The 27,863-nt window shown below is 37.3% G+C and overlaps 1 protein-coding gene across 1 annotated transcript in view; it reads left to right on the top strand.

The window, feature by feature from the left end:
• Positions 1–25,807, top strand: part of wdr18 (WD repeat domain 18) — a 91,361-nt gene extending 65,554 nt beyond the window's left edge. Inside the window, exons 8-10 of the mRNA XM_051912966.1 lie at positions 13,778–13,944; positions 20,450–20,518; positions 25,512–25,807. Coding sequence (XP_051768926.1) covers positions 13,778–13,944; positions 20,450–20,518; positions 25,512–25,640 — 365 coding nt within the window. The 3' untranslated portion in view covers positions 25,641–25,807. The remainder of the gene's footprint in view (positions 1–13,777; positions 13,945–20,449; positions 20,519–25,511) is intronic.
• The last annotated feature ends 2,056 nt before the right edge of the window (positions 25,808–27,863 follow it).

The raw sequence follows: 27,863 nt of genomic DNA, 5'->3' as shown, positions 1-27,863 counted from the left end.
GAATATTTTCATTTTTTTTCTGTTTAAATTAGAACACAATATACATTCAGACATACCTGGACGCATTGCGGTAATGAGAATTTCAGCTGAAAATATTGCAAAATACAAAAATAATTCATTTATATGTTGAAATTACTCTTTGTTCAGTGTAGAGAATAATACTGTCTTTATTATGATGTTTTTATATATTACTAAAATGCATGTTTAATAGTTAAAATCATTAGTGCTGTGGTGTTTTAATGGTTTTGTGAATTTAAATGTATCTAAGATGATAAAGCAGCACTGCTTTACCCTTTACTCTTGACCAGAAGAAGCGGAAGCGACTGTGTTATAATAAAAGTTCCACTGCTCTAGAGCCGTGTGTTGCGCTCGTTTCTCATTAGCAATTACTCCAGCAGCCTCGTTGCACTCCCACAATACTTGGCGCTACTCTGCTTCATATTACAGTAACCTTAATAATTTCATCCATGAACATGATTTCTTCCCGAGTCTCATCCTGATTCTTTTCCACTGGCTGTGAGGTGAAGATGACAAGATTCCACTCTCAATCTCTGAGTCATTAAGCTACGCCTTTGTTTTGAATAGGCGACATCTAGCAGTGAAAACCTAGTGTGCCTTTTAATATTTGATAATACAAATCGAGTTGTTCATTGTTTGTTCATGTTAGTTCATAGAGTTTTTACTAATGTTAACACAAACTTTTGAATTTAAATATAGTATTAGTAAAAATTTTTGAAATTAACTAAGATTAATAAATGCTGTAGAAATGTGCTTCAATGTTCAAAGAGCATTAACTACTGTGAACATATAATTTCTTTGTTTATTTAATGAAAATTTTAAGATTTAGCAGATTGACTTTTCTGGTAAATATACAAATGTTCTGTTCACACAAGCAATGTCTTTTCACCAATAGAATACCTTTCACACATAAATACCAAAATACCGGTGAACACTTTGATGCCAATCATCGGAAATTACCTTTAAAATCTGTGCCGTTTTCTTCTTTCACCTGGATAAGAAGTACTTTAGTTTCACAATCTGTCCAATTTGACATGTGTAAGGTGTTTTTGCTCTTAATAGTTAATATAGTACTGCAATTACTATAGCACACAACAGGAACTGCAGAGCCACAGTGTTGATGAATGGAAAAGAAGGCAGAGTTTTGAGTGCATTCTGACCTTGTACATGCTCATACCAATAATCTAATGCTTTGTTTACACATAGCATCATAACGTCTCGAGTACCATTGTAACCTCCAGTCTCTGATGGAGGGAACAAGATGTGGTGTCGATGACTGACACTAGGGGTCATACTTGGGATCCCCAATCACCTCTTATACTTTGAGAAGAGGCCTATGAAAATTGGCGAGTGAAATTTGCATATGCCACTCCCCGGACATAGAGGTATAAAAGGAGTTGGCATGCATCCACTCATTCAGGTGTGAGACAGTGTCCTGGCCATTTAAGCGGGCAGTTCAGTGTTGTGGCAGGAGACACCACGTCTCGTTCCCTCCATTTCTATCTAGTGTCGATGACTGACACTAGGGGTCCCCCAGGGAAAATGCCACAACAGCTGAACCGTGTTACAAGGTTTTGGTGGTGCAGTTGTTGGCAAGCCCCCACGTGCCGTGTAACAAGAGTACTTGAATCATCGTAATCTACCCCATGCCTCACGTAAGACGTGTAGTCCTTCGTACCACGCAGGGACAGAGAGGACAGTACTTACCATGGGAATAAGATACATACACCCGGCCAGTTGACCCTAACTTACCTGTTCATACCCAGTAGCATACGGGACGAAACTGGCTCACAAGATTGTAAAATCTTGTGAAGGTATTGGGTGTAGCCCAGTCTGCTCCTCTACAGATGTCTGTTAGAGAGGCACTATTCACTAGAGCCCCTGAAAATGCAGCTTTTCTCGTGGACTGTGTCCCCATCCGGACCAACACATGCTTGCCCTGGATCAATGGTCGAAACCTCCACAGGGCCAGCAATATTGCCAAAAACTCAAGACAGTTGATGTGCCACTGCAGTCGAGGTCCCGTCCAGGAGCCCGACACAGTGTGCCTATTGCACACGGCACCCTGGCCAGTCTTGGATGCGTCTTTTGTGACAGCATGCCTGGACACTTGTTCTAGGGGAACCCCTGCCTGTAGAAATGTAAGATTTGTCCAAGGGCTGAATAAGCGGCGACAAATAGGCTTGATGGCCATGCGATGTGTGCCGCTGTGCCATGCCTATCTTGGGACTCGAGTATGTAGCCAATGCTGAAGCAGTCTCATATGCATCAACCTGAGCGACGTAACCACCGCTGAGGATGGTTGGAAGATCGATCTGAGGGCTAGCAGCCACGGTCTTGTGCATTGCAAAAGGACCAGGATGAGGAGCAGCTAAGGTAACTCCTTTTACTAGAAAAGAGAGTTGCGATAACAAAGTTGCCATGGTCATGTTCTCGCAGTGAGGACATGATCCACCCACGAATGCTGTCTCAGCATGGGTGCGACCCAAACATGTGAGACAAAGATCGTGGCCATCCTAAGACCACGAATTCGACCACACCCATAAACTCACAAGCAGAAAAGCATCTTTAAAAAGATGCTCGAAACATTCTTTCCGTCTGTGCTTGCTCAGGGGAAGCTCTTTCTGCACTTATCCATGTGAGGCGTGGAGAGAGACTGCTGTACTGCACTGTAACACCAGCAATCCTTCTTAAACGAGGCAAATAGAATGAGGTCATATAGAAAACACTTCACTCAGCTCCGAAGAACAAATCTGAATGAGTGTATGCACACCGGCTCCTTTTATACCCGTATGTTCGGGGGAGTGGCGTATGCAAATTCGACTTCGCAATTTTCATTGGCCTTTTCTCAAAGACTCAGAGTTGATTGGCGCTCCCAAGTATGTCCCCTAGTGTCAGTCATTGACACCACATCGAAGTGACTGACAGATAGGTAATGGTAATTTACTGGTAATGTTACAACTTCTATTGTAACTACTGTTACAACCAGAAAATTGGTATGAGATAAAAGGTCCTGTTCACACTTGAATTTACATGTAATTTACCATTTAAAAACTATGTGTGAAAGGTGCTAATGTACCAAATGGATTTTTTTTTTAATCTTTTTTATTTTGGTATTGGGTGATATTTATAATCAGTATTTGTCACCTTGTCCACCATCTTGGATTTTTTTGCATTGTATCTTTGTGAATTCTAAAGTAGATATAAATATTTATCTATAAAAATATGTTTTAAAAAATATTTAAAAACTGACTAAATTTGTGTTAAGTGTGCATTTATTTGAAACAGAGCTACTTTCTCTCTGAGTTCATGATTATTCATTAGCTATTTGTTCTTCAAATACTATCTTGGCTTAGCAGATTGCATTTATTAGCACAACAAAAACAACCTCTGTGCTAGACCGATCGAAGTATATTACGTAGATGTGCATATCTGTGCTTATTTTTCATTTTCTCTTTCTCTCATCCCTCTCTTTTCTCTTTCTAGCACACGCAAACAAACAAAAAATTCTTCTTGTTATTCTTGAGATTCCTCCTGATTTGGATGCATTATTCAACTCCCTTGTCAAAACAAAAAAGAAAAAGAAAAAAGAAATTGGCACATTTATCTTGATTCTTCAGATCTAGCGTCCGTAAGCAGTTTTGTGGAGGTTGTGTACTTTTCACCGGTCGCCATTTGATGGGGTTTAAAATGTTATAAAAACATTCATGCCTTTGTAGCAGTGATATATTTCTCTCTTATTTTGCTAATGACAACTTTCGAAGATTCTTTGAAATGTCACTTCCAGTCTGGTACTTTCTCCGAGACAGACGTTTATGGCATTACTTACAAAGTTGCCTCGCCACGCTTTCTTCAGCCAACCTGCTTCCAGGTGATTTTCTTAAAAGGCTTTTCACAGTATTCGAGCAGATGAGACTGAACGGACTGCATGGCTGAATGGCTAGTAACATAATGCAATGCATTATTACAAGGCCATCAACAGACATTGCCATCATGTCTTCAGTGGTGTGTATAATTTATAAAATGCTTCATAAATGGGGCTGAGGCCGTTCACGCATTCAGACCCCTGCTACGGTGCTGCTCATTCTGCTGCCGCCTCGTTGTCGTTAAAGTAAAGCTGAAAATTCTGAAGGATTCATCCACAAAACTCACTGATTGATCCAGTAAATGGAGAGTAAGGTTATCAGTTAATTTGATATACATTATAATAACAGAGTCATATATTTATACCATAAATATATGACCATACCATGTGGTCACTTTGGCACATAGGTATGTGTATTTAACCGTTGAAGCCCAATTAGGTGTCGAAAAGCACTCAGTTCAGTCCTCATAGACTTATGTCTAAAGAAACGTTGAAATGTCAGGTTTTAAATCATGTAAGTCAAATCGAAAACAAAAATTCTCTGTTTATGTAATCTGAATGGGCCATGCCCACGGAGCGAGCGCTATTCAGATGCAAATTCTGAGACAATACATGTATACATCGTCGCAATCGTGTATTTATTATCTTTAAAACTGTTTATCTGCATGTTATAGCGATCTCTGGAAGCCTCTGTTAGTTCCTGGAATGTCACATGATATGCCTCTTCTTTTACTGAGATATTTGTGGACTAAAGGTGTACAGAGCGCCCTCCGGCTGCAAGTATGAATTGAAAACACAGTTATCCAGCGCTCATAGTGATGACAATAAATATTGAATGAATATTACTCCTCTGTATAGAAAATTGGCATAAACATATGAGAATCCATCAATATTTCTCCAAATGTGCATGCTTTTAAGCATATTAAGAAATTACGGTCAGTATAAGATTTTAAGAGTCAAAATGTGAAGCTTGAGTCTTAGATCTTTTTAATGATGTATAGTTTGTCAACTGCACATGAACATTTAGGCTATATAATATAACAAATATATTAGCCTATATGAAATGCCATAGAGGTAGGAATGTTCAGACGCTTTGCATCACAGAAATACATTATATTTTAAAGTATATTAAAATAGAAAACCATTATTTGGTTAGAGACTTAAGACTTCTTTTAAAAAAATGTGTCCAATCTTTTGACTGGTACTGTAATTTAACATAGGCCTATAAAAAATTTTCTTCACATGATGTGCAATAATACGTGCATGCATGAGATCTCAAAAATCATGGTTTTTTTTGTTGTCAAGAGTGGACATTAATCCTCTTATCAGCATGATCACAGAGGGTTTTTTCACAGCCTACCTGACTGAAAGAGCTCATTATGCGGCTCATTATGCAAATCTTTTGTCTTCTCAGGTGTGAATCACGGCATTATTCATGAAGATTCACGCCTCCATGCATACTGTTTCTTGACAAAAAATGTCTTACAAAATTTAAATCTCTCTTTTGTTTTATATGAACGAGTAGGCAGGATAATTTTTACATCATTTTGAAGCAAAAACTCTAGTCTACAACCTCCAATACCCAGAAGTCTTGTGAACACAGATTTAATATATTTTTTTTGGCCTTATTTCAGTGACTTAAGTTTTTTGTTTTTTCAATAACCACGCATAAACGTTATTCCTTCAAAAACACAAACATGTACATACATGTTCCTAACATATTATTGTAGCCTAGTTCGTGCTGAATACAGTGTAATGACACTTGTCATTAATATGTTTATGAACAGCTGAAAAGACAAATGTCAGGGCATGTCAAAACTTCTCCAGGGCCCCAAAAATCCGCAGACCCCAGAGGGTTAAACCATTTAAAACCACTTGTTTTCTAAACCACAATGCTTAAAAACTCATGCAAATTATAAGCTTTCGTGACCGCGCAGCATAGCAACCTCGCGCAACAGAGACAGTCGTCCAAAATCTCTATCATTTGACAAATTGCTACCAGCTAATCGTGTCTACCAGTATATTGCCCACCCCTACTTATTGTGCTTAATACACTTTAACATCGAGCACGTGTCTAATTCGTGATCGCCTTCTGAGAGAGGCAGCTTTCATGTGCGCACTTTGGCAGTGTGCCAGTCAGCACGAGTGCTGCACCGAGTTCCTTTTCAGGATATATATCCTGCTTATAACTCTTTTAACATCAAGCACATCCTGCTCTTTATATTCTCATTCATGCATTTCATCACTCTGAAGTGTCAATAGTGCAATATATTTACATACTAAGATATATACGATATAGCATAATCTCTAACGATAGACATTTTATTTTGTGGTAACAATATATATCGTCATATCACATAGCCCTAAGATATGCTGTACCGAGTCTTTCCGAAAACAGCTGAGATCTTGGAGGCGTGCCGTGGGCAAAGCTAAAGAGTCACGAGCATGCGCAGCTTTTGCGTAGCGAAGTTATCAACGGTTATCTAAACAAATGTATTTAAACACACACAATACACCATCGCATTATCCCCGAAAGTGCTTCGTTCAGCACTTTCGTAACCTGAACGAAGCACGTTTATGGGTGTGCTCTTGCTCTCGCTCTGGTTGGTGTGTGCGCGCGCTCTTCCGGGAGAAGTGCCCATACAAGGAATTCGACCCTTTATTATGTAATACAGGGCCATACTTGAAAAAAATTTTCCGAAACAAGGAGTGTATTTGGCACAGAAATACTCCATCATATGTCCAACTTGTTTTTTGAAACTTTGACCATGTTTAGCAAGAGAATCCAACTCTTTAACAGTGTAAATAAGTCAGAATGCATGAAATAGCGTTAGCCCCCACCCCCCTCCCCCTCCCTTTAAAATCTAAAAAATTCAAACAAATGAAGTGACTAGGTGAATACAGACCCATATGTTTGGAACAACATGAGGGTGAGCAAATGATGACAGAATTTACTCATCCTCAGTACAGTTTAGCTGTGACTGCTTTGACATCTCTCTCGATGTGGTTTGGAATTGGTAAAATGTGCTTGGAAAAAAAAATATGATCAGAATATCGACTTGCCTAATAATTATGCCAGCAGCCATGCACTGTAAAATGATTCTGATGTTTATTCGAGTTGTGCCAAGGGAAAATATGATGTGGGGAGTTCCCTCACCATTTCCATGTTTGAGTGCTGTAAATCCACCCACAGGCATCCTTAATTTTACTACAGGAGGTCTTAAAACCTTGATTAACATTCATGTGATGCCTCCCGCATACTCTACCATAAAATAATGAAATATCAGCCAGGCTCACCCTGTGTGTAGGACACTGCTTGGTTTGAAATGTCTTCTGCGTGTATGTTATCTTTTAGACTTGATCCAGCAGAGTGATATTGAACATAATTCAGCGTGACACAAGATGTGGGATGCACCAAACAATCTTTTTCATCTCTAGTATTGTTATTTTAAAATATTAATCCAATGTTAATTGAATATGCCAGCAAAATCTCTGGATGAAAATCATTCCTTTCACCTTTAGATCATCTCTCTCACACGTTTGTTTGTACTCCTGTTCAGTGCACTAATGTGCCAAACACACACATTCTGTTATCTTTCTTTGATTGTGTGTGTGTGTGTGATTAAACCTGTGTTTGCTTTTACATTTGTCATAGCATTTAGTGATTTATTTTTTTATTTTATTTTTTATTTTTTAACCTTAGTTTTTGCATTTGTTGAACAGTCACTCAGAAAAGCTTTTTGGAGGTCATCACATTTTCCCCTTCTGATTACTCAAACACACAAGAGATGAAAAATGGGAAGCGGACTAAATATAAATCAAAGTCTCAAACAAATGAATAATTAAAATTTGAAGGGAATCAATCATTTCCCAAATCCCATCTGAACAAAACATTGTTGTATGTTCCTGAAAGTCTGAAAAACCAAACAATCATGGAGCTTCACTGTATTTCAGAACATTCAAATATGCCAGACATTCTCACAGGGGTCTTTCAAAGGAGATTTACTTGATTTTAAATGTTTGTCATTATTAAATTTGAGATGACTGCTGTCGTTACATCAAACTCATTTCTTCACAGCATATTATGTGCACCTTCTGTGGAATTCCTGTCGGCTAGTGAAATTCATTGCATTCATTTGTTATGTACTTAGCAGACTGACATGGAATCTGCACCCACAGATTTTCATTCAGTTTAAAGGGTTAGTTCACCCAAAAATGAAATTTATGTCATTAATTACTCACCCTCATGTCGTTCCACACCCGTAAGACCTTCGTTCATCTTCGGAACACAAATTAAGATATTTTTGATGAAATCCGAGGGTATCTGATCCACACATAGGCAGCAACGTCATTGCACCTTTTGACATCCAGAAAGGTAGTTGAAAATATGGTTAAAATAGTCAACGCGACTACAGTGGTTCAACCTTAATGTTATTACGAAGCATTGAGAATACTTTTTGTGCGCAAAAAAAAACAAAACAAAAATAATAACTTTATTCAACAATTTGAACCGTTGTCATACGTAGTGAACTCAATGCAGGCTTCCTTGTTTATGTCCGAACGCCAACTCAGTATTGGCCGAAGCTGAACACGTGAGCAGCACAACGCATGCATGTGATGCTGACACAGGATCCGACCAATAATGAGCCTGCATTCGGATGTAAACAAGGAAGACTGCACTGAGTTTACTACGTATGACAACGGTTCAAATTGTTGAATAAAGTTGTTATTTTTGTTTTGTTTTTGTGCACAAAAAGTATTTATGTCGCTGTAAGTCAGTTAAACTCCTGGGATATTGATCTGGTCAGTTAAGTAGCAGAGGGGGTATGTTAATCAGTTTCAGCTGCTTTAGTGTTAATGAAATTAACAAGATGTGCACAAGATGGGAAACAATGAGAAGAACCCCAAAACGGGAATGGTTTTACAGGTGGAGGCCACTGACATTTTTTTCCCTACTCACCTTTTCTGGCTGTTTTTCACTAGTTTTGCATGTGGCTAGGGTCAGTGTCACTACTGGTAGCATGAGGCGATACCTGGACTCTACAGAGGTTGCACAGGCAGTCCAACTCCTCCAGCATGGCACATCAATACGTGCTATTGCCAGAAGGTTTGCTGTGTCTCCCAGCACAGTCTCAAGAGCATGGAGGAGATTCCAAGGGACAGGCAGTTACTCTAGGAGAGCTGGACAGGGCTGTAGAAGGTCCTTAACCCATCAGCAGGACCGGTATCTGCTCCTTTGTGCAAGGAGGAACAGTGGGATGAGCACTGCCAGAGCCCTACAAAATGACCTTGAATGGCCCCCACACTCACCTGACCTAAATCCAATAGAACACCTCTGGGACATTATGTTTCAGTTCATCTGACACCGTCAGGTTGCACCTCAGACTGTCCAAGAGCTCAGTGATGCCCTGGTCCAGATCTGGGAGGAAATACCCCAGGACACCATCCGTCGTCTTATTAGGAGGAGCATGCCCCGACGCTGTCAGGTGTGCATACAAGCACGTGGGGGCCATACAAACTACCGAGGACCATTTTGAGTTGCTGCAATGAAATTTCAGCATAATGGACTAGCCTGCTGCATCATTTTTCACTTTGATTTTCGAGGTGTCTTTGAATTCAGTCCTCTGTAGGTTGATAATTTTCATTTCCATCAGATGATGTGGCATCCTTTCGTTCCTAACACATTACCCAGTCCATATCAGTATAGATATCTCCAGAATGATATTTTTCCCTATTGAGATCTGATGTGTTTTCAAAGTGTTCCTTTAATTTTTTTGAGCAGTGTATATAGAAAAATCTATACACACACACATATATATATATATAATTTGTAACTAAAAATGTAGTTTTATATATATGACTTCTATGTAGTAAAATATATACAATTTCATTGTAGCATGTACTCAACACATTCTATTCTATCTTAAGTAAATCCATTCCACATAATACCCCCCAAAAAAGGGCAGAAAATGTGAAAGAAGACTGGAGATTTCATCTGGGCCTAGTTAGTGGACACATTATTTACACAAGCAAGATGCTGGTATTGTAGGCCTTAAAGAGAGCTTGTATAAAATGTGGGCTCTGCATTCTCTCTGAACAATTCTGGTCCAGGTTGAATTGATGAAAAGACCCATATAATTTAATTGCATTTGGAGAGGAGCAGCTTGTTTCTCCCGCCAAATCCGCACTGCCGAGAGACCAGCGCGTCCTCTGGGCGTCTGCCGCTGCATCACTGCTTACCTGTTTTATCATAATTGTTTTGGCATCGTTCAGAAACGGGGATTAATGTACACATGGTTCACTGAGCCACTGCTCTGCAAAAAACCTATTTATCACCGTCTTTTTTTGCAGAAAGCAGAGGGCCGCCTCGGAAGCTCCGATTGTGAAAAACCTTTGTGTTAATTTGACTGGCCTCAATAAATCAACAATTCTAAATCGAAAGGCTTGAGAGAAAATAGTGGAGACAAGTGACTTTTTTTAATGGCTTCAAAACAAAAATGAAGGCAAATGAACGCAGCCTGAAGTTGATCTCCATATCAGTTTTCATGCTTACAGCAGAGCCCAGCTTTTAATTAGACCACATGGGCACACACTCATGCATTTTATTTCTTTAATTATTATCATTTTATTATCTTATTTTTATCTAATGATGTCCTGCAACTTTTGCCAGGGGAAATGAAAATCCCTTAACAAACAATTCCAGTCTGGCGAGATACTTCCCGTGCGGCCAGTTTTAACTTTTGATGTCATCAGCGTCTGGAATGTCTTAGACCGTGTGAGTGATGGAGCTCATTTTTTAATTTTTCTATAAAACGCCAACACAGTTTATGAGTCTAATCTAATCTGCCAACTGATTCTTCTGTGTGATAGATCTCCTCACTGTCTCTTTCTGTGAAATTATGCAATGATTAATCTTTAGGGAATATCAGGGTGACAAGACAAAATTGTGCTGTTGAAAACAGTTACTCCACAGCGTCTTTGAAGTGTGGATACTTACCTTAATTATGTTTGCTGGGGTTTCATCTGTTTTTGATGGAAAATCACTGGCATTTTCGGGGCTGTTATGGAAATGTTTGAGCTCTTGTTGGTGCATGTCTGATCTTACGCATGGCATGATTCCGTTTTTTGATTCTTAATCATTTTAGACTGATAAATTGGTTCAAAATTTGTTGCCGATTTTAATACAGCATTTAAATAAAGCATGTTTGTACACATCCTATTTTCCCTAAATCAGCTCCAAAAGGCCCTATTGGAAATCTGGGATTCACAATCTAATGCAGATTGTGCATAAAACGGTTAGTTCCTGTCCTTGATTTTGATTGGTTAATAGCTGTGTTTTATTCACGATAAAACACAGCTACGACCACCCAACGTGTTGTGTATCACTACACAACACCCTTAGCAACCACTCTTAGCAACGTAAACTGTTTGTTCTCAATTTATATTGTTCATTGAAGATTACTGTACTAGTCCTATATTCATAATAAAAATCTGTTTAAATGTCTGATATATTATCTTGTCCTTTTAACAGTTAAGGGGTTTTCCCGTGACTGACAGCGCTAGTCAGAGCATTTGTCAGTTGCGTATTGTTCCGTGTTCACAACAATTCAGTCTTTTCAATATAAAATTCTTCGCTACTGACTGACAAACTCATAAAGACAGTCTTTGCCGCCATCTAATGGCATAATAATGTAATTTTGTTGCTGTTCACGTTCAGGGACTATTTTCTTCCGGTGGAAGAAAGGCTTTTATTGAAAGTTTACTTCATGAAAGTTGCATTGATATATATTTTTGGCTTTAATATTTGTATTGTGTGGTAACCGTTTTATAAAAGCAATAAGGTACTTGAGGCTAGTGCTGTATCGTGAATAAGTCATGGCTGAAGGGGTTGCAGGCCTTAACAACGCCCTTCAGCTGTGACTTATTCATGATACAGCACAGCCTCTATCTTATTGCTTACATATATACATTTTAAAATGTAATTTATTCAAACTGAATTTTCAGCATCATTACTCCAGTCTTCAGTGTCACATGATCCCTCAGAAAATCATTTTGATATGCTAATTTGGTGCTAAAAATTTTTTATTATCATTGTCAATGTTGAAAACAGCTGAGAGAAATTTCACATTTTTCATCTTTATAACATTCTAATTATCTTTACAGTCATTTCTTTTGATGACTGTAAAGATACCAAAAGATGGCATCTTTTGGTATCTCTTGTCGAGTGTTTGTATTAGTCTTAAGAAGCCGTCTTTACTGACGATGTACGCAGGCACTGTCTTTGCATATATGTTAGGTGATCGCGTCTGTAATTTCTTTGTGCCGTTTTGATCCTTTCTCATAAGGTGTGATGCTTGCAAATGCTTGAACAGCGGATACTTGTTCAGTCGGTTCAGGCTGGCTTTGAGGTGTGCTTTCGATGGACTTTGTCAACATGCATTGATCATACAGTTTTCTATGGCGCTGTTTTAAGTGCTGGAACAGGTTTGTTGTATTGCCCTGTTTCGTTGCAATAATCTCACAGGTCTTGCAAATTCCCTTGCTCTCTGACACATCCTCTCTCCTGAATCCAAAATATTACAAAATATTCTGAATTAAAATATAAATAAATTAATAAATAAAATTGCAGTCTTATGCGATTTTAGAAATTGCATGTGCTCAAATCGCGATTGTTTTGCAATTGCGATTAATTGCACAGCCCTAATAAATATATATATAGTGATGTTTAGTACACAAGCCAATGTAGTTCAGTTGAGTCTGCCACAGTTCTCACTGGTGCACATGATTTGTATCTAGCTCTTTTAAAGAGGACAGTAGACAGCAGATGCCAGAAGCTCAGTTGGACCTGGTTGTTGTTAATTAATCTCAGGTGAACTGCGGGAACATTGTTTTATTCCTGAGAGTGTAGACACTGTCTCAGCTCAATAAAAACAAACAAACTTTCTCCTGCCAGTGTGTTTTGGTCAGTATGAAAGAGGTTTGAGACGGATTTTAGTGATTTGGTGCTAGCATGTTCTACACAGACAGTAATGGGCAAATAAAAATGTCTGACATTGTAAGCTGGAGGTGAAGAGCTCTGTAGTGCTTTAGAGTGCTGTAGTTGTAAAAGATTATCTGCCGGTTTTATCTCTTCAGTTTCCAATCCATTTCCACTCAGTAGGGGGGATAACGGAAGTGGAAAAATCATGAAGTTCATAACTTTGAGATTTTTTTGGGAATTAGATGGATAGTTGACTAGTCGCCCAATACACACACACACATATATATACTTTCCAAAACATACAAAAAATCATTACCAATCCCAAATTCACAAGGTTTTATTTATATATATATATATATATATATATAATATATTATACAGTAATTAGAGTTGAATTACCAGCTTTAAAAGATATCTATAGATCACGTTGTATGGCAACATCATATGTTTGAACTACTTCCGTCTGGTAGGCGTTATAAGACATTTTATGCCCGTATTTCACGTCTGTGGAACAGTTTTGTTCCAAGAGCCATTATTATTTTGAATCAAATCAAGCTTCCTTTTTTAAAGGGTGTTGTCATTTTTTAATGAGCTTTGTTTTGGACATTGATTTATTGTACTGCAATATTAAAAAATTACATATTTTATGATGTCATCAATCATCAATTTAGCCTTCTTTTAGAACCTCTGATTGTGTGAACACATGAGATGCAGAGTATTTGCAGAGAGATTTGTTTATCTCTTTCACAACATAATGTTCTTGCATGTTTCATTGTTTTCAGGGCTGACTGAGAAAATGCTTGGTGTTAAAATGGACCGTTTTTACTTGAGGATTTCAGTATTCACAAACCTTTGCTAAACTGCTACAGTTTTCAGAGAGAACTGATATTTTTTCCACCTTGTCTCCCCAACAGGTCCTGTGACCAATGCTGCTATCATACCAGCACCTGCCAACATGTTCCTTTCTGACAGTCGTCCAGCCATCCCACTGCCACGGTTCAGTCGCCACCTGAACCCCTCCGAGCAGGGTGACAGCACGGGCACCGGAGGCATGTGTCTGAGGCTGGGAGCCAACACACAGGTAACATCTGAAACATTGGTTCCAGTTTAACGGAGATATATACTAGAAAATAGGATTAGGTCCTCTGAGACTATTTATGAAATGCCAGAATTGCTCATTTAGAGCAATGATATTAACATTTACTTATCAATTCGTATTCAGTATGCAGCAACTTGGCCTAACCTGATAAATGCAAAAGGTCAAATGCAAAAATGTAGCCAAGACCAGAGGTCATTTACATATAAAAGTCTTAAAGATGTGCTAACAATAACCATTCTTATTTCACAAAGCTCTACTTCTATAAATCTACATCTAGTATATACAATATACTGTATATAGACTGCCTTGCCAAAAAAAAAAAAAAAAAAATCGCTGTTTGGATTTAAATATCTATGACTGGATCGTTATTGCAGTGATTATTATGTTTCTAGCATGTTATAAGTTTGGGAACAGTTCTTTTAACACTAATTGATGGAGTGTGTAGCTCTTCATTTCTTAAACAACCATGTAGTAAGGCGCATCATGGCCATATTCCAGGATGACAATGTCAAGATTCATCAGACTCCAATTGTGAATGAAAAGTTTGGGGGGAGCATGAACTGGCACCTCTGAAAGTCTTTGGGTTGTGCTGAAGTAGACATTACAGAGTGCTCACCTCTTGCATTGTCAATACAAGATCTTGACCCAAAAAATGATGCACCTCTTGATGGAAATAACATCACAACATTTATTTCCATCAAGAGGTGCATCAATTTTTGGTCAAGATCAGAGATGTCTATCTTATTCAGCATGAAATTAAAATGTGTCAAAATCTCAAAATTCTGGTGAAATATGCCATAGTTATGCCAGACTTTTCCAATCATTTAATCCGCTTAAACCCTGCTCCTTTCATACATACAATCGACTGCAAGCTCGCATTCAGATATGACTCCATCCAATCAACAACTAATGAATCTAACCAAGTACCCTTCTGACATTTATTTCTTTTTGAGAGAGTTCAAAGTTAGCCCAATGACACGCTCTTTAGAAGACTCACTTTAGATAAATACATCTATAAATGTCAACAAAAACATTGAATCTTTCATGAAAATTCAGTGTCATCAAGCCCTATTATATACCATCCTCAAATGGGTAAATAGGTGGATGTTCTTTTTCATTAGTTCAGATGTTTTAGTTTTAAAGACACTCATATACTATGAGGTGTAACAGCTGCATGTGGGTGATATGATTGGGTCAAAGATGTTTAATGCAAGTTGCACATATGGATCTGTTTCCTCACTACCAGCAGTGTTCAAACATAATGAATGTTTACAGCTGTTAGTGCGTGACTGTAATTCCTCCCATGTCAAAATCAATTATAGACATATAAATTAAATGCTTATACAAAATCTTAAATTTGCCCACCACCTGCTCTGTGGGTCCAACCTTGCATTTTTTATCTTTCCTTTTTTCTGCATATCTGCTGTTTTCCCTCTTCCTCCCCCTCCCCCTTAGCTTGTTTACGGAGCGGCTAATCTTCCAGCCTCTGGGAGAGCACATCCTATCTGGAAAACATGCTTCTTTCACCTCTGCACAGCGAGAGGGAACCTAAAACAAATGTTTTGATAAGTGCATTAATACTTTTACCATGAACCAAAATAACACATTCCAACTGCGACCCAGAGGCTGCTCCCAACATCACACATTCGGCATGACTGGCGTGCCACACAGCGTGTAAATTAAAGCTGCTCTGAGAAAATTAATTTCTCTTTCGGAATTGTTTCTGTTATTCCCTTGGAAGGTGAAGCGACGATGGGGCACACTGCGAAACTCTGAATTGAACCGTGTGTCTATTAATAACCTGGCTGACTAAATTCAGATGGAGGTCAGCAGCATGGTTTCATCAGATCTGTTGCCATACTGAAGGAGCTCAGGTCTGCTCCGCTATGTGCTAATGGAGCGAAGTTTAAGGATAGATGGATTATGGCCCTTAACTTTACATAAATATAGGTAAGCTATTATTTGGACCTGAATTAGGCAGCTCAGTGGTGGGCTAAAGGCTGTTGGAGGTTCTGCAGAGGTTGACTGCTTGGCTTTCATAGCGAATTGTTAGACTTTTGTTTTCACTTGAACTCCGTTCTAATTCACTTCCTTTTATGTGATTTGGTGTTTCTTTAATTTTGGCACCTGGACTTTTAGGAAAAACACTTGTCACACTGACTCTGATAAGTTTGTTTAATTTGTCCACTAACTATGTACCACCACAGTGTCATTTCCACCTCATCTCAAATGATGTTTTGTGTTCAGTAGCATTCTGTGGTGGAAAAAGTGATAATGGAAATTACATTGTAAACATACAGTGCTCAGCGTAAATGAGTACACCCCATTTGAAAAGTAACATTTTAAACAATATCTCAATGAACACAAAAACAATTTCCAAAATGTTGACAAGACTAAGTTTAATATAACATCTGTTTAACTTATAACATGTAAGGTTAATAATATAACATAGATTACACATTTTTAAGTTTTACTCAAATTAGGGTGATGCAAAAATGAGCACACCCCACAACAAAAACTACTACATCTAGTACTTTGTATGGCCTCCATGATTTTTAATGACAGCACCAAGTCTTCTAGGCATGGAATGAACAAGTTGGTGACATTTTGCAACATTTATCTTTTCCATTCTTCAAGAATTACCTCTTTTAGAGACTTGGATGCTGGATGGAGAGTGATGCTCAACTTGTCTCTTCAGAATTCCCCATAGGTGTTCGATTGGGTTCAGATCAGGAGCCAATGAATCACTTTCACCCTGTTCTTCTTCAGAAATCCAACACTGGCCTTAGATGTGTGTTTAGGATCATTGTCATGTTGTAAAAGTGCACGACGACCAAGGGCACGGAGTGATGGTAGAATCTTCTCTTTCAGTATAGAGCAGTACATCTGTGAATTCATGATGCCATCAATGAAATCCAGCTCCCCGACACCAGCAGCACTCATGTAGCCCCACATAAGGACACTGCCACCACCATGTTTCACTGTAGGCACCATGCATTTTTCTTTGTATTCCTCACCTTTGCGACGCCATACAGTTTTGAAGCCATCAGTTCCAAAAACATTTATCTTGGTCTCATCACTCCAGAGTATAGAGTCCCAGTAGTCTTCATCTTTGTCAGCATGGGCCCTGGCAAACTCTAGGCGGGCTTTTCTGTGCCTGGGCTTTAGGAAAGGCTTCTTTCATGGACGCAACACATGCATGCCATTCCTCTGCAGTGTACGCCGTATTGTGTCACGGGAAATAGTCAACCCAGTTTGGCTTTCTACTTCTTTAGATAACTGCAGTGAACTTGCATGCCGATTTTCTTCAGCCCTTCTCATCAGAAGACGCTCCTGTCGAGAGCCACTTCCGTGGACGCCCTGGACGTCTCTGTGAGATGGTTGCAGTTTCATCTTTTTTAAATTTTTGTACCACTTTTGCTACAGTATTCTGACTGATAAATAAAGCTTTGCTGATCTTCTTGTAGCCTTCATCTTTCTGGTGTAAAGAAATTATTTTCTTTCTCAGGTCTTGTGGTATTTCTCTTCCATGTGGTGCCATTGCTGACAGCATGAAATGGGAAGGGGGTTTAACACCCTTTTATAGTCAACTGTCTGCTGGACACCTGTGTATTGAATAATTAGACTCACCTGTGGTTGAATTCTTGTTAAATTAGACATTTGTAGTCTAAAATTTAGCTTTGCTCCAGAGACTTTCAGTGGGGTGTACTCATTTTTGCATCACCCTAATTTGAGTAAAACTGAAAATTTTGTTCTCCAAGTTATATTATTAACCTTACTTTCATGTTATAAGTTAAACAGATGTTATATAAAACTTAGTCTTGTCAGCATATTGGAAATTGTTTTTGTGTTCATTGAGATATTGTTTAAAATGTTACTTTTCAAAGGGGGTGTACTCATTTACGCTGAGCACTGTATTTGCAATAAAATGGTTGACGCAAGACTAATTTCACACTTTATCCTACATACACTCAAATAAATAATATTTTCACACTTTTACATGGTTTAATGGAACTACAATAACATCGTTATTTTTTTTTACACAGAGATTGGTAGGTTTATTGGTAAAATTCTTTTACTTTAGCCATCTTTGTTTCATTATATGCCAACAGTAGCCACATTTCCATTACAGATTTGTGCAAAACCTTTGCGATATTTTCTAAATATCGATAAAAAACTATTGCAAAATTTCCATTAACTGATGTTATGCGACTAAAACGTCTTTTTTTCCTCTCATTCCAGAAATCATGACATGGATGTTAGTAGGTTTAAGTATATCGCAGCCACTGCGCTAGCCATTATTTTTAATCAAAGGAGACGTAGGTGTGTTATCCAAGCATTTATGGCAAGGAAAGCCCTTTATACTTGGGAGCGGCCACTTATGAGGTGTTTTTGCATGTTTCTCCCTTCTAACTGCTTCAAGGTCTTGATAAATTCAAATTGTGGCATTTCTTTGTTGTTTAGAATCCAGTATTCCCGTAATACTTTTGTCTTTTATGAGTTTAATGAAGAACTATCGTCTTCCGTCTAAACATACTGCGCCCTCTTTGAAGAATAATTGACTTTTACATATGGCAGTTGACCTGTAAATGTGAAAAAACTGTTTCCATTGCATTTTTGCGAAATATTCCTTTTTCGAATTGCCTGAAAAATCACCTCATGTGAGCGTAAAAACTTTTTTGCGATAAATGGGAGTTTTTGCGAAATTTACGTGTTTCCATTGGGTGTATTTTCAATTCGCAATTTCAATTTGTGCAGTTTAAAGGGTAATGGAAACGCTAGTGACAGTTCAAAAATGGCAAAAAGCACTTGTTTTTTTTTTTGTTTTGTTTTTGTTTTTGTTTTTTTCCTCAAGTTTGCATGCCTGTAACTCAAGAAGTATTAAAGATATCTTTTGGTATAAAGTAAGAATGAGAATCTAGAAGGATATTAAGATATCTTATGCACTTTTAGAGTTACAGGCATGACAACTTCAGCAAAAGAATATTTATGGCACTCAGACAGGTATATTCTATGCTAGATAATAGAAAAAAATGAGATACATTTCTAGTTTTAACATTATTTGTTCTTTAGATATTCCTCTTTAAAAGAAAAAGTATCAGCTGTATACAAAGTGACCCACATTTGATTTTTGACCACTGAAAATGTGTACAGTTTACCAGTTTACTCATGGAGCCACATTAACATGTCCATATCTCTGGGATTGAACCATCGAGAGCCTTTAAAATGAAGATACCAAAAGGAAAGTTTGTTAAGAACCAGAATCTAAAAGGATATTAAGATATCTTTAATACTTCTTGAGTTACTGGCATGCAAACTTGAGGCAAAAAAAACACAAGTGCTGTTTGCCATTTTTGAACTGTCACTGTTGGCATATAATGAAACAAAGATAGCTAAAGTAAACAGATCTTACTAATAGACTTCCAATCTCTGTGTAAAAATAAAATAATGATGCTGCCATTTTTCTAAAGTCATTTTTACACTCCTCTTATTTGGCTCCAAATCTCAGGTGAAAATTGCCATGTTGATCCCCTTCTACAAAATAGTGAATTGCTCAGTAAATATCTCTGACATTTAATATTTTGACTTTCATCACTATTTATGTTTGTCTTTCTACAGAAAAAATATGAACAAAATCAAAAATTTGAGCCGAGAACATCTAGTTGAGTTGACACAGAATGACCCAGTATGAATGTTGAAAATAGCTGTGCTGCTTAATATTTTTGTGAAAACCATGGCATTTTTTGCATTTTCCAACAGCATTTATTAAAAAAATAAATCTTTTGTAATATTTTTAAATGTCTTTACTCTCACTTTTGATCAATTTAATGCATCCTTGCTGAATAAAAATATTAATTTCCTTTAAAAAATATTTTACTGACTCCGTACTTCTGAACAGTATTGTAAACAATAAAAAAAATAAATCAATTTAGCCTCCACATTAGGAAATTATGTACCATTATAGTGTTACGAGTACAATATTTCAAATTTGTGAGCGTATGTGGGAATCGTGAGCAGAATCAAAATACTGTGCTGGGCACCAGCACCAGCTTTACTCATCTTCCTGTGAAATCAGCAGACTCACTGTATCCATCGAGGCAGGAATAGTAAATTTCCGCAGATGGGCACTGATGGTCCGTAAATCAGCAGAGTAAGATGGCAGAATCTGGGAAGAGCTGTTAAAAAGAGATTGACCTTGCTGGGATTTTCATTGTCAGCCTTAATAATCTCGTTGGACCCTTGAAACAACGTCATCCCCTCCACAAACCCCCGGCCACTTACTCACTGTCAGTAGTGATCAGTCTGCAGGAGACAGCCATGATTAGACCTTGTTTGTAACTGACCCCCTCACACTCTTCAGGACACTTGCATCATGGGAAATGCCTACACACAAATACCTTATTGGCACACTCAGTCTTTTTTTGTAGCTTAACATACTATTGTGTTGATGTTTAAAGTGTTTTGTTTTGTCTTTTCACACTCTCAGGAGCCGGAGGGGACGTATTTGGAGAAAGCAGATGAGCTCTACTCTCTGATGTGTGCCGTCACAGACAAGGTAAGCATGGAAGCTCACTGCTGCTGTCGGAATTCAGTCATTACTGTGAGCTGAATTTTACCAAGGTTTTCATGAGCGGAGACGGTTTGTAGCCTGTTGGCTTTGATTCTTCTATTGATCAGCATGAAGAGAGCAGAGACGGAGCATTCATCGACTAGTGTTGACTAGTGCTTGGCCAGGCAGAGTAATCAACCCATAATTACCATTTTAAGATGGCTAATAACTTTGCCCACCTGGGTAATTAACAGAACTTCCTATTTTTTGACAAATTTTGATAAAACATTGCTTAAATTGAATGTCCAGTAATTGATATTTGTTAATTTAATTTAGCGCCAATTTAATTTGCTAGAAGTGTTTGCAGCCATCACTATTTCTATTTCTCAAATTTAAGACTAGGTATTTTTCAAACTAAACTTAATTTTCTAAGGGATCAAACTTCGATTGACTGGTAGTCCGTAAAATGAGCAAAAAGCACATAGATTTACATTAAATGATGGATCTGAGCAATATCTATGGTCCATAATATTATAGAGACATATTGGCCAATAGGGGCACTACAGTGATAAAGAGAAGAAAGTCACTCATTCGTTTATCACAGACTCAAGTGATGGCCACTTTCATTTTAACTCTTGAACTGAATAAAATATTTCCACCAAACTTGGCTCTCATATGTATGGGTTCAATCTGAGGTCATGTTCTGAGGTCATGAGCTGGTGAGCAGTACCCAGATGATACTGTAATGCCAGCCAAAAGAAGCCAGAAAGGGATAAAACGGATGCTGCAATAATTAAATATTTTGAATGTGTTAAACAGAACATATTAATTGCAGAAATTAACGTGTTATTTTCGACAGTCCTAAATATAATATAATATAATACAATACAATACAATATAATATAATATAATATAATATAATATAATATAATATAATATAATATAATATAATATATAGGGGTGTAACGATACATCGTTATATTGAGATATTGCGATATAAAATGCAATATGTATCATTGATATAAATGATATGATTCGCGATAGTTAGTTTTATCCAAGCTTACTGTATAATTCACCCCCCAAAAAAAAGTAAATTGTCATCATGTAGTCACCCTCATGTCGTTTCAAACCTATAAGATTTTCGTTCAACTTCCAAACACAAAATATTTATGAAACCTAAGAGATTTCTGTCCCTCTATTTAAAGTCCATTTCTCTAAAACTTAAAAGATCCAAAAAATGTCATAATTGAGTGGTCTAATCAAAATCCAAGTCTTCTGAAGAAACACGATGGCTTTATATTATGAACAGATTTACAACACGCATATACTTAAGTAAACACGGACATTCAGGTGCTTGCGTGATGCATAAATAAATAATAAAGTTCTCAAATAATAAATAAAACTCTTCTTTATTTTGGCTTAAAATATTGCGATGGTATCGTATCGTGAGTTCAGTATCGTGATTTGTATCGAATCGACACGAGTGTATCGTTACACCCCTAATAATTTAATATAATGTAAAATGAATAATGACTTGAAATTAATTCATTATGTGCGAAGGAACTGCAGAGATTTAGGAATGGGTTGTCTGCGTCAACAGTCAATTATACAAAATATTTGACCGCAGCATGCTGTGATTTACAGAGGGGATCGATTCAATAATATAATCTTTAATATAGAGCATCTCACTCCCTTCCTTCTACAGGAAATGAGCCACTTGCACATCTCTGTCAGAGACTTCACTGATTTATACTGCTGATAGAGCAGCTCCACTGGGCTGTTCTTATCCAAGAGTTCGGACTTTCTCCATGGGATGTTGAAAGTGTAGTCAAGAGGTATTTGAGAGCCAGCAGAGGAGAACACGATTAGACTGGGCTTGAAGCTGAACTGATTAACACATAAAGCCTAAGAGTTTATTTTTATTGAACTCATCACTCATAAAAAGGAAGCCTTTAGAGTAGAGGTGGGGTCTTTGGTACCTCATTTTACTGAAAATGCGAGACTGAATTGCTGTATACTTGGTTTTATGCGCCCCCTTAATTAAAAGAGGGTGTCGACATACTTTCGGCCAATTGAACATCAGTTGTTTAGAGAATTAGTTACAGGGAGCTGCAAGCAAAGCACAGGCTGTGTACCTCATAACTCTGTCCAAATACATTATTTTAGGCTCTTTAAAATGTCAAAGTACAGTGAGTCCAGATGGTCCCCGCAGTCCCGTCCATCTGGAGGGACTGAGGGGTGTTTTGGGGTTTGTTGCCATTATCCGTCTATGAACACGTTCAGGTCACCATAGAGGTTGTTCCCTCTTTCTCATGGATCTCCTGACGCTTTTAAACTGAGTCCAGCTCTGGCAGGACCATTAAGTGGATTAGTTTCACTCACTCAAAAGGGAGTTGGATCCTGCCGGCAAGCTCAGAGCCCGCTGTGTTTATTCAGGAGATGTATGTAAATAAATATATAACTGGAGAGCAAGAGATTTTTTTTTTTTTACCCCCCCTCCAGCTCTCCCCCCACCCACTTAATCTGGGGGAAATGTGCATCGCTGTCACTCGGCGTTTGCCTGCACGGGGGAATCGAGCACAAAGGGAATGTCAATATTTTCTCCACTAGATTAGGGATGTTCTAAAACGGGATTTGATTACCTCAGCGAAAATCTATGATGGAACTTGACTTCCTAAACCCAGGTGCAGGGTTTTTTATATTGAAAAAAACCTCACCTCCTCATTTACACAGTTCATCTTCTGGCTTGTATATGCTTGCAATTTAGCTCTTTTAGATTAAAGGAATGTTCTGGGTTCAATTCAAGTTAAGCACAATTGACATCTGTGACATTTTGTCGATAACCACATAAAATAATTAGACTCTTCACCTAGATATTAAAAACAAACACCAAGTTTTATAGTAATACTCTCACAGTTGAAGAACTATTATTATATTATATTATATTATAAAACGGTTAGTTCCTGTTCTTGATTCTGATTGGTCAATAGCTGTTTTATTCACGATAAAACACTGCTATGACCGCTTCACCCAACAGTTGTGTGTATCACCCTTAGCAACCACACTTAGCAACGTAAACTGTTAGTTCTCAATTGATAATGTTCATTGAATCTTACTGTATTATGTAGAAAAGTATCGTGAGAAAGAGATTGAGTAAGCAGGTTTATTACCTGCGTTCAGATTTAGCATTTTCCTTCAGGTTAGTCCTATGTTCATAATAAAAAATCTGTTTAAATGGCCGCTGCAATATCTTGTCCTTTTAACAGGGATTTTCCCGTGACTGACAGCGCTAATCAAAGCATTTGGCAGTTGCGTCTTGTTCCGTGTTCACAACAATTCAGTCTTTTCAATGTAAAAGTCTTCGCTACTGACTGACACACTCATAAAGACAGTCTTTGCCACCATCTAATGGCATATTAATGTAACTTCTGTTGCTGTTCACGGTCAGGGACTATTTTTTTCTGGCGGAACGAAGGCTTTAGTGAAAGTTTACTTCATGAAAGTTGCATTGATACATATTTTTGGCTTTAATATTTTTATTGTGTGGTTACCCTTTTATAAAAGCAATAAGGTACTCGAGGCTAGTGCTGTATCGTGAATAAGTCACGGCTGAAGGGTGTTGTTAGGGGCGTTGTCTGCAACCCCTTCAGCCGTGACTTATTCACGATACAGCACAGCCTCTCGTACCTTATTGCTTACTTATAGTATATTATATTAAATACAGTAGTGGCCAAAAATGATGTCTGACTTGGAAAAATTGGCTTCTTCTAACTTTTTAAAAATATTTGTATGCATATTGTGCCTGGAGTGTAAAACTAATGTACGTGTTGTATTATTTGTCACGACGCAATGAAACATACCAAATTGTGAAATGTTGTTAGATGTTATTTTGTGGGTTTTTGTAAAAATAGCCAGATGGAAGGAGCTGTCCTCTGCAACCAAGGAGGATCTTGTTAAAATGACTAAATTTGGTAAATCGGTTTTGGATATTGATCATGTGCTATATGTGAATGGTCACAATGTCCACAGAATTATTTTGAAGCACCGCCAGACCATTAATATGTAGAATGTAAAGGGCTGTGGCTGGTCAAGGAAGACTAGTCAGGAGGATGAAAATCACCTGAATGTGGGACCACCTCAAAACAGCTTCCAAAGACTGGATGAGACCTCCAACCTCCAAATTCATATAGAACTGTAAGCCAATGGCTACAAGAGGCTGGATTGAGAGGTTGTGTACCAGTAAAGAAACCATTTATTAGGTTTTATCTACTGCAAAAAACGCCTTGCATTTGCTAAAGAACATAAGGACTAGAGTGTGGAAGGTGTGTGTTCTGCAGTCTGACAAGTTAAAATTTAAGAACATTTTCAGGTATGTTAGTAGGAAATGACTGGAGTGTTTTAATACCAAATGAATGCGTGACACCATTAAGCACAGCAGGGGAGACATAATGGTATTGGGGACGCGTGTCTGCAGCAGTTGTTGGAAGGATCTACAAAGTTCCTGGCACTTGAAATGAACCAATAATTGGGAATCCAAGTATGGGAATCCAACAATGTAGCCAAGTATGGAGGATCTGTTTGGACAAGATTATGATCCCAAACACACTACGCATGTGACAACGTTTTGCAAAATGAGTGTTCGCGCTCAGCATTTTGAAGTCTTTAAGTGGCCTTTTCAGTCCATCAAACAGCAATTTGTCTGTTGAGAGTGTTATTTGAGACATTTGTACAATAATATGTTTGTTTAAATCTATTCATTCTGAAGATTAGTGTGTCACATACAAATGAATGTCCACCCTAACAGTCACTAAAAAATATAATAATATAAAAATCCTTCTCCTGTAATCGTGAACGACTGGAAAGGGCATGTATAAGAAATGAAAAGTCATTGCTCAAAAAGTGTTGGAACTCTGTGTCTGTCAAAAACATGTCATGATAACTCATGATTTTTTTTTTTCCTCTCTGTCTCTTTCTCTCTCTCTCTCTGTGGTGTTGTCAGAGCGTGTTTGGTGATGGGGAAAACACTAAGGTACGAGTGTGTGAACTGGAGGAGGAGGTGAGGACCCTGAAGAAGATCAATAAAGATCTGTACGAGTTCTCCACTCAGCTTCTGACCAAACCCAACTAGAAGAGCTTTCAGCTGCAGAGGTCCTCCATCAGAATAATCGTGTCAGTTCAAGAACAACGAGAGAGAAAAATGCTGAAAAAAATGTAACCCTTTGCAATGGACTGAAAAATGCCAACTGTTTTTCCTGCCCTATTTTTATGTCCTAAGGGCAAGATTTTTTTTTTTTTTCAATCTCAACACAAGCTGTGGTATGTTTATGTGATGACATTTAGTTTTTTGTATTATTGTAGGCCTGTAAAAAGTATCTGAGCTTGAAGTATTTGCTGTTTGTTATAAAAGATTTTGACCTGTACACTTCATTAAAAAAAAGTAAAAAAAATCATTCGCCCCATGACCATTTTTCAGCCTCTTTGTTAGGTTTCTAAATACTGCCATTCCAATCATCATTTAAGGTTCAGATCTATAAAAAAATAAAGTTTTAATAATCTACTTAGAGGATTTTTTTTTTCTTATTTAATATAATAAAAGACATATGGGGGATGTCTTCAAAGATTTTGATAATAAATTGCTACAGTACAGTTTATTTATTTATACCTTTTTTATTTAGTTACTAACCTTTAAGTGCTACTTTAATTCAACCCCATCATGGTAAGTTTGAAAAATATATATTTAAAATTTGATTGATAACTGCAGTGTCACTCAGTTTTGGTATGGTTTGTAAAATGTGAATGACACATTATACACAGTAATATCCAATAATATTCCTCTTATTATCTAAGGAGAAAATGTCAGAGCATAACAGGGTTAAACAAAGACAAATTAAGAATTTTCTCACAAATTGCAATATATATATATATATATATATATATCAGTCAAACCAAAATGTATTCAGATACCTTGAACAGTTCATTTATTAATACAGTTTATTCACTATAATTTAAAAAATGCTAATAAAATATGACAAGTTAAACTGTGTCAGAAAAAAATAATCTTAATTATGTCAGATAACACTTAAGCAAAACATGGTCAAAGTGTCTGAATAATTTTTGGTTCCAAATTTTTTATCAGTTTTACTGGTAGTCCACTGTATGAAGAATTTTTGGATATAATATGTCACAGTTTACTTTATTTTGATATCCTCACTCACATAAATGAACTATAGTGTCCTGGACCCACTAGTAAAAATATATCAAAACTATAAAAAATGTCGGAATAATTTTTGGTTTGACTGTATATTATATATACTAGCCATGAAGTGCTACTTTATTTGAACCCCATCACGATAAATTTGAAAATTATATACTTATAATTTGATGGATAACTGCAGTATCGCTCAGATTTGGTGTGCTTTGTAAAATGTATATCACATATTATATATATTAATATTAACATTTCTCTTATTTTTAAAGGAAAAATGTCAGTGTAACAGGGCTGAACAAAACATAAAGCATTTTATATATATATATATATATATATATATATATATATAATTTTTATTTTATTTTACTTTTTTTTTTCTGCACCAAATAAATTTAATAAATAATGTGAGCAAGTTTAGTATCCTGTTAATTTTATCAGTATTAAGTAATAGAAATGCAAATTCAAATTCCCATAGATTTAATCACCAGAAAACACAATCTATGTGATCTTGTCAATCCCACCTGTTACCAAACATGGATCATTCTCTGTTAATCTGCACAGTGTGCCCTGCTGTACATCTAGCAGCTGTCAGCAAAGTTATTGTCTTGTAATTTGAAGCTGGCCAGAAAGATCAGATTAGCCGTGTTCATACAGCCTCACACCATATACTTGTTCAAATGACGCTTTCGATCTCACTCCCTGCACGTGTGCCTCCTTTCTGCTTCGCAGTGCAATCTAAAACTTTATAAACACCATTCCACTGCACAGCGGCTTATTTTCATTCCTTGTTACAGGAGAGTAAAGCTGCCCTCGCTGTGACCCTCACAGACGTCTCGCAGGATTTAACATTCTGGAAACATCCACAGAATTTTAAAGAGGAAATATTCTAGCCTTTAAAAACTCAAAAGAAATAAATCAACAAAAAAAAAGAGTCATCAACATTCCAATGGCATACTGTGTTGAATGCAGAGAATGCTTGATTTCAATCTAGTTAACTCATTTAGGCCTTGTGATGTAGATAAGACCCATCTGAGTATCATCGTCTTAAGATGGAGAGAGAGAGGGGAAGCAGCTCTGATAACATTTACAACTACCTCTCAGCACTTCCTCTTTGAAGATTGTTCTACTTCAGCTGTTCCTGCT

The sequence above is a fragment of the Ctenopharyngodon idella genome, chromosome 11, assembly GCF_019924925.1.
Source record: "Ctenopharyngodon idella isolate HZGC_01 chromosome 11, HZGC01, whole genome shotgun sequence".
NCBI lineage: Eukaryota > Metazoa > Chordata > Actinopteri > Cypriniformes > Xenocyprididae > Ctenopharyngodon > Ctenopharyngodon idella.
Note: the sequence above shows the minus strand (reverse complement) of the source record. Positions and strands in the feature narration are given on the sequence as shown.